General features: G+C 34.3%; 1 protein-coding gene across 3 annotated transcripts; it reads left to right on the top strand.

Annotated features, from left to right (window-relative positions):
* The first annotated feature begins 314 nt into the window (after window positions 1-314).
* On the top strand, window positions 315-8498 carry LOC135842723 (uncharacterized). 3 transcript variants are annotated; one of them, XM_065360317.1, is made up of 14 exons: window positions 315-516; window positions 611-729; window positions 818-859; window positions 1478-1590; window positions 1702-1924; window positions 1999-2176; window positions 6363-6508; window positions 6609-6653; window positions 6802-6911; window positions 6981-7194; window positions 7273-7426; window positions 7504-7656; window positions 7742-7851; window positions 8216-8498. In XM_065360317.1, exons 1-14 carry the CDS (start codon window positions 417-419, stop codon window positions 8438-8440), a joined length of 1932 nt encoding a protein of 643 aa, XP_065216389.1. In that variant the 5' UTR covers window positions 315-416; the 3' UTR covers window positions 8441-8498. The 3 variants fall into 3 exon arrangements, with proteins under 3 accessions (XP_065216389.1, XP_065216388.1, XP_065216390.1); XM_065360316.1 differs by having other exon boundaries at window positions 608-729; XM_065360318.1 differs by having other exon boundaries at window positions 316-516; window positions 608-729; window positions 2014-2176.
* The last annotated feature ends 63 nt before the right edge of the window (window positions 8499-8561 follow it).

The following is an 8561-nucleotide window of genomic DNA, read 5'->3' as shown; positions in this document are numbered from 1 at the left end:
ATAATTTAAATTTTCCAATTTTCATTCGCTATTACGAACAGTACGACAAATTATCGAGTCGGACGTTGCTTCCGAAATTATTAATTTTTCAAATAATTATTCGGTTCACAGAAATTTTGAAGATATATACGCACAAATTTAAGAAAAATTTGGAAATTGGAATAAATTGAATCTCGACCAATTTCAATGTACCTACCGCAATTTTCTAATCTAATCAACTCGTACATGCATCCGCCAGAGTTGAAAATAACAGACAAATTTAGTTTCCGCTATTTCATAATTATCTTCGTATCATGTTTGTACATTCTGATACCCCAGAGATTTGACTAAGTATTATACCTAGTTTATTGTCTATAAATTATTTACAAAAATGTGCATTCTGTTACGATTACGAGAACATCGCTAGGAACGTTAAAATGATTTTCGGTTCGATGTCGATGAAATTTTACGCGATTTTTCCTATTTTTATAATAATATGTTTGACTCACACAAACGGATATACCTGTAAAAATGGAAGTACGTAAGAAATAGTTATTTGTGTATAGATACTCGTACATTATCAATGCTTACTGTTGTTATTTTTTCACATTTTTATGAAATTTTTCAGCAGCCGACTACGTTGAAACCCTCAGATGCCGGTTATTTACGAATTACAGTTCATCTATATCCGCAAAAACTTCCCAAAATTACCCTCAAGGACTCGACTTGGGAATTTTTTACGCTGACGTAGTAAGTTTTTTATTTCAATTTTTTTTTATAAAAACCATTAAGAAGCTACATATTAGAAGATTTTTCTGATACGGAATTCATTCTACAGGATGTTTCAGGAATATTGCAGCTGATTGGAAACGCCAGAGCAGTTAGTATATCGATATTTTAATGGGTAATATGGTCAACATAAATGTATCTTTTTAAGTTTGATGGTCAATGCAAGGACGTTGGAAAGGGGTGAATTTTTAAAAAAAGCTAATTTGTAGATCAGCGCTTTCAAAAGCCTAATTAACTACTCGTATACATAAATTGTGTCACGATTTTCAGGCAATTTAGGGACTAGTAGGGGGCAATAGAGGCATCCAATCGAAAAATCGAATTGATATTCGTATTCAGCGATCTCGAAAACGTATGAATCGATATAATACACGATATTTCAATTTTTCCACATTTTGACCTAAATTTTTGAGCTTCATAACCCCCCCCCCCCCCCTCTATAATAATGATTTTGCGAATAGAATGCCACAAATAGATTTTCTCTCTAAAACATCACACTCTCGAGAAATTAAAGTTCAAAGTTGGGGATCATGACTCATTTCAACTACTGAAAAAACAACTGTCTCGCCGATCAGTCAATCACTCGGAAGATGGGGGAGGGGGAGCAGTATTGATATTTTTCCTGAATTAAAGATATGATTTACGTACATTTATCTATACATGTGATGAATAGATGTTTTTCAACTTATTCAGTATCATCAACTCCTAGACTTGGCGAGATGATCAACTAACCTGGAAACCGAATAAAGATCATATTATCGAAGCTCTAGACATTCGGAATCAATTCGATCAAATATGGAAACCTGATTTTATACTGATTAAGTATGATTTTTATATTAAGTATTTTATTCCATAAATTAGTAAGTGGTGCACCCATCATCATGAGACTAATCGGTACCAAAACCACGTTGCCTTATTGTATCTTTTTTGCAGCAATGTATTTCGAGAGAATAAAACGTTGCTGGGATCTATTGACTTTACCTGTACGGTTTTGCATAATGGAACAGTAACATTCAGGACAAAGTATATCAGTATCCAAGCAAAATGCCCGATTAAGATAGAAAATAGGCCATGGTTTAATCACACTTGTCCGCTTAATTTTAAAACAAGCTCATCGAATTTCATATTCACGACTCATAATGAAGGCAATTTGACTGTAAGTACTTATGCTGTCATTGCAACAATTGTAAAGTGCAACTTCCAAGATCAAATCCAATTTTTAATGAGTAGGGATCATTTTTACAGAATGTTAATTCAACCATCGAATCACCATGGTCAGTAAATAAAACTCGACGAGTGCAACCTACTGATGGCAACAATACATCGACCAATGATACGATATTGATCGAGGTTGATTTGCGAAGAAACGTTAGTGTTTATAATTCAACAAAATGCATCTCATATCCAGGTTTGTATTACAATGAGAACCTCTTAAATGTTATAACGTTTGTTCCAGTCAGATTTAATAAGTAACATAAAGCGGCTGATAACACAAACCAATTGAAAAAAAGTGAATTTCTTGGACAAAATTTTTTATATTGTTTATTTGGACACAGTTTATGAACACATTCTACCTCTAAAAAGTGCATTAATAGTCATTGAACTGAAATTTTGCAAAAATTGCCAGATAAAGTGTTGAAAATAGGTTGAAACTTCAAAAAATTGTGGAAAAGTATTAAAAGTGATGTCAATCAGAGAAATATTCTGAAATTTACAAAAAAAATTAGGAAAAAATGTGGTGAAAAAGTGTTAGAAACATTTTAAAATTACATAAAAACATGAAAAACCCGTAAAAATTAATTATAAATAATAACATTATCTGATGCTCCGATCACAATAACCAATGGAATTTCTATTTTCTATACACAGTAAAAGCTTGTTATACCTAACACTCTTCAAGGTACTGGGAAAAAGAGCATTATTAGCTGAAACGCGTTATAAGCAAAAGTCTCATTTTAATGCTGATGAGCGTAATACCTCGAATTCTTGTTTTAAAGCAAAAAGAATGTAATGAAAGAAGTGGAAATGTGAACTTTATTTTCAATTAGAAGAACTGGGGTACATACATAGACTTGAAATCCTTCTTAAATACAGAGAATTGATAAAAAAAATAAAACTTTTGGTGACACAAGTTCAATCATTTACCTGCAGTTGTTTGAAACAATTCAATTTACATTCTTTTAATCATCACAATTTTTCTGTAAAAAAAAAAAAACACATTCCTCAGTCACTTACCTGCCTTTTTTGTAAGAATTGTAGGTAATCAAGCTTCGAATTAAAGTTTAATAAAGTTATCAAAAAATCTTACTTTTTTGCCCTAAATAGAAAATAATTTTACTTGTTTGTATGAACTGAAACTGTTGAAAGTTGAAAACTTAATTTTTTGGCAAAATGTTGCCATGAAAGTTTTTTTTTACATTTTTTAAAATTCAAACTGCAGAAATTGCCAAAAAAAAACTGTTGTTGTGGCCAAAATTTTCAGTAAGTGACAATTTTTTACATTAAAGTTGACTTTTTTGTCGCAAAAAATTGGCTTTTTGTTGTCAAAATTATTTTAAAAATGTGATTTTTCCTGAATTTTAGAACGTTAAAACGCAATTTATAATAATTGCTCATGAGTGTTAGGTATATGTATCACAATTAATCTTACATTGGTTCAAATGAGGTTGTCTAGGGACCAGAGGAAATCAGCGTTATCACCAAATCAGCGTTATAACTGAAAGCATTATAACGAGCTTTTAATTGGATATCAAGATTCAAGATCAGGACTGAATGATTTTAATAAAATTAAGGGTAAGGGCACCTATTATGGACCAGCACCAGATCTTGTTGGTAATTAGCGCAATCTGTCAGGAAAAAATGTTTTCTGGTGTATTTTTCACCAAAAAAACAAATGAGACATAAAAGTCAAAACTCACTGAGAAATTTACACAAAAATGTATTGAGACACTGACAATTTTTTTAGTGTGTTTTTCAACTTTTATAAAAATTTATATATGTGGTGTCATTTTCTGAATGTTATTGATGTTTATAATATTGAAAAAGGACATAGTTTCTGCTAGTGATCAGTTTTTGCTAAAAATGAAGGTACTTATGCACAGAAATTTTTGGTGCAAAGTTTTTTTTATGGGGTGTCCTAATATGGACCACCTGTGATATTACATTTTTTCCTCATTTTCATAATTTCTTACAGCCGCTGAGAAGGGGGATGCTTAAAATATTTCTTTTGTTCATTTCTACAAATAAATAAGTAAGCATGATGTTTTGAAACATAAAAATATGTTTATTTTGAAATTCTATTGGTGGCCCATATTAGGCACCCAAAATTTTGAACCGTCATTTTGACACTCGTCATTCAACAATTTGAAAAAATATTCAAAATTAACCAGCACTGCTTAAAATTCATTTTTTTGTTCATTTCTATGTACATATAAATATGACGTTTCGAAAAATGTGAAAGCATGTTCAAGTATTTTAAAATTTTATAGGTGGTCTATATTAGGCATCCAAAATTTTGAACAGTCATTTTGACACTTGTCACTCAACAATAAAAAACATGTACTTAAAGTTGACCTTCGCCCCTGAAGTTTTGTAAAGTGTTAGTGGAAGGATGGAACTTCATTTTAAGTCATTGTGAAGGTTTCTACCCCCCATAGTTTTCAAATGGCAATCCTCCATAAAAAAAAGTGTCCATAACAGGTGCCTCTACCCTTAATCATTTCATTATAATAATGAGTGGTTTTCAATGCATAAGGTACACTTCATGTGCATTATTAGAGTGAATCGCAAAAAAAGTGTTGGAAATGGATGATTTTGACCAAATTCAGTGCTGGAGACCTTCATTTTGAGTTGAAAGTCACTTGGAAACTGTTTTTAGCTCCAGAGGTGTCCCTAGGGGAAAATATGGGTGCTCAAAGAGGTGGCATTTTCAACAAAAACAAAAACGATGGTTTTTTGCTCTAGCCCCTGCCCATCTTCATCCAGTTCCAAAAGATGGTGCATATTTGAGATACCCTACTGTGTTGAACTGTTGAATAAAATCATGGCCGTAGCCATCTTGATCAAAGACCACTTTCTGGGTTTTGCCAAGTGGTTGAAAATTTGCAAATTGCATTTTTGGGTCAATTTGTGTTTTGAACATTTTTCTTTTCTCCTGAAATATTCACATTCATCATCATCATCATAATGTATCACCTCCCCCAGAGATATTGTGACACATTTTAGTGACATAATCCTACCAGTAAGCGCGTGTCATTGCTCCATGTCCTGCACGCTTCTCACACATTTCGCAAAGCTGCAGCCTGTTGGTTTGCAAATAGAGTCAGCCCACTGGGTTAACAATCATGTTCTTGCTCTGGTACCTTTTACTCTGCCGTGCACAAATATTGTCTCCATGCCATCAGCTCTTATGAGCTGTCTGAAGTACACTTGAGAATCCAGTGGAGGACCACTGCAGATAATCATTTGGTCACACTAATTTCTCTCTGTATCGAAGCATTATTTTTTTTGCTGCCCAAAGGACTCTCAGCAGCCTCCTCCTCCAGCACCACATTCCCATTGTGTTGATCCATCACCAATCCCTTTCACAAATGCTCCAATCCTCCTCACAAATGGCCCAAGTCTCTGATGCATGCAGGAACACTGAGCAGACTGGCAAGTTCACCAGTTGAATTTCAAGGGCCCTGATTATTGCAAAATCACTTCATATGTATTATTGTTTCAAATGAGCCATGACAGTTCTAGTGTGTGAGCTGGCATCGATGATGTACCTCAGCTTCACACTTTCCAATGTTCTTAATGATGGATTCAAGGTATGAGAATTGCTTCACAATGTTACAACGTATATTCTATCAACTTCCTGGATTTCTGGCAAGTTGTTGGTTAGCCTGTCAATTATCATCATCTTTGTTTCTGTCCTGTTGATCACTTGGCTATGTCTTGTTCTGAGTTTTTCCAGGCACTTCAGCAGCACAGACGTGTACTCCACACTAGAGGCCTCCAAAGTTGTGTCATCATCAGCATACTTACTGTAGGTTGGTGATTCCTCAGCCACGTATTCGGACTCCCTCTCCTTATTAATCAGCTCCATCTGAGTCATCTATGACCCTTTGCCAATCATTTCTGAAGCCAGGGAAATATGTTGGAATGCATCATTACTTCATTAGCTCCGTCTGAATCATCTATGACCGTTTGCCTATCATTTTTGAGGCCAGAAAAATATTTTGGAATGCTATGGTCAATGGTGCCAATTTTTTGGACATTACTGCAAAATCCCAAACATTTACTATCTTTCGAGTCTGGGCTATCTTTTTCTAAAATAGGCTGCGTAGAGACTAGAGCAAAGTTTCGAATAGGTACCTATATATGTTCTTTCTTTAAGGATCCATATCTCCTCTCCAAAGGCACCTCCCAAGCTAAACAATTTTCTGAGTGACTTTCAAGTCAAAATATTAAGGTTTTAATTGAATTTTTGTGAAAATCCTTTAAAATAATGTTGTCAAGATGCACCCATCGGCCCTGTTAATGCACATGTATGAATAATTTTTTGACAAAGAACGAAGATATTTACTTTTATGATTGTAATTTTCCAATAGTTAGTCATGAAGATGCACTGCGATGTTATTTGCAAACAAAGTTCGACTTGCTTTCACCTCCTCCTGAACTGAACCCATCGCTTCCACCTAATATGACGGATGTTCTATCAGTGATGGCGTTTATGGGTATCACATACGTTGATTATGTAAGATTTTATGCGCTTTGAAAGACTTCGCACTCGTATGTGGAATCTATAGGGAAAATTCTATTCAATTACTGTAAGTAATTCCTTTTTTTTTTCTCAGAACATCGAAGATGGAATCCTTTTGTTGACTGGGCATTTTTCAGTGGTAAGTAAATTTGTTATGAATTGAACTTCATCACACAAAGTGGCAAAGTTTACGTGTGAGGGAATAGAATCAGATTCCACTCGTTCTCTCTTACAATATCAAGTGGGTATTTCACTTACACAGTCCTTTATTTTTATGAATTCAACAGCATTGGGATGATGCACGAGTAATGGCCTGGGACGTAAATAAATTTGGATGGCGGGCTTCGATTAAGTTCGAACCCAATTCAGTTTGGAAGCCGAGTTTAACATTAAACAAGTAAGCAAAGTTCATCAATGAACAAGTATTGCAATTCGAAAAACGAATAACGCGTTGAAAAAATTTCAGTCATTTGTTTCTAGAAGACTCGTTCAACAACGAAACATTCGTTGGGAATCAATTAGTGATAGCATCGTGGCTCGGATCTTTTCGGTTTCGGACGTCGATGAATTTGCACACGAGATGTGACATGAGCTCTAATAGTTGGCCATGGAGTGCTCATAAGTGTAGCCTTAATTTTACAACGAATACAAGAGCTATGGACCCTAAAGTGTTCCTACAGGTAGTAAATCTCCACTGGAAACATTTGCAGTTTTGTATTTTTTTAAAACAGCTTTCGTTTATGATTTCAACTCCGAAGGACGAGGCAGTTGCAGACCAGTTATCGAGAGTGAAATCATTATGGAGAATCACCAGCCACAAAACGCGACTCGATTTTCCCAATTTTAACCTTGAAATTACCTTCGAAATGAAAAGTCAATCGTTACGGGTGGTGTCGTGTTTGACATTTATATGTAAGTTCGTATATGGTATGTAGTTTAAATCTGATTATAAATTTATACTCTCGCTTCACCCATCTGAAAATTTACAGCCGTAAGTTTGATTACCCTGCTATCATTCTGGATACCTCCAATAAGTAGCACTAAACTTGCATCAAAAATATCATCTTTACTGCTTCTGGCACTTTATCTAGTGATGTTGATGAATTCGATACCTCATTTTACCACAATAGCTCCTCATTTCAGTAAGTAATGAACGAGTTGAAATAAGAGGATTTCCATGGTCGTCAATTTTAATGCTGATTTATTCATGTTTTAACTATATTTTAGTGATCGGATTCGTCATGTTATCATTAGTTGTGGGAATATCCGGATGTATTACTGCCTACATAGCTCGATTGGCAGGAAAATCACGTTTATATCACCCATCACTGATCATGGTATGTACTTGACTTATTACATTTTCGAGGATTGGAGAGTGATAACAGCTGATCGAAAAATGGGGCAGGAAAAATTCAAGTCTAACTGGATCTGAATTGATTGAAATTTTAACAAATAAAATATCTAATAATAAACTCTTCGAATCGACTGGAAACAGCTTCGAACAGTTTTGAGCACTTCTAAAGCCTCCAATAAATTTGAAAAGCTGAAATTTCTTTCATGCCCTAATTTCAACAAGCTGAGTCGATTCTACATAGTTTGATTTGCTCTAAACCGATCCAGTGTTTTAAATCAATGTACTCTGTTCTCCAGCTACAGTCTACTTATAAATTTTTTTCATTCGTTATTCGTTTTTAAATACAGGATATTACTCGTTCAAATTCAGAACTAAGCAAAGGCGAAAATTACGACACGAATTCGATACTATCAGAAGACATTACACACACTGGAGACGAATACACTATTAAAGAATCACTGTCGAAAAAATCACGCGACGAATTCTTGAAGATTGCCATATTGATTGAACGTTCATCGTTTGCAATTTGTTTGATGATTGTTATATTTCTCACCATAAGTTTAATGACCTAAAAAATAATCTATGCATTATCTATGTGTTGAGTCGACTTGATTAAAATTTCACAAGTTATCGTTTTTTTTTATTTTTTCGCACCTAACCTACCTAGCATATTTTTTCAGAATTTTGCAAACG

This window comes from Planococcus citri, chromosome 4 (genome assembly GCF_950023065.1).
Source record: "Planococcus citri chromosome 4, ihPlaCitr1.1, whole genome shotgun sequence".
Taxonomy (NCBI): Eukaryota; Metazoa; Arthropoda; class Insecta; order Hemiptera; family Pseudococcidae; genus Planococcus; species Planococcus citri.
Note: the sequence above shows the minus strand (reverse complement) of the source record. Positions and strands in the feature narration are given on the sequence as shown.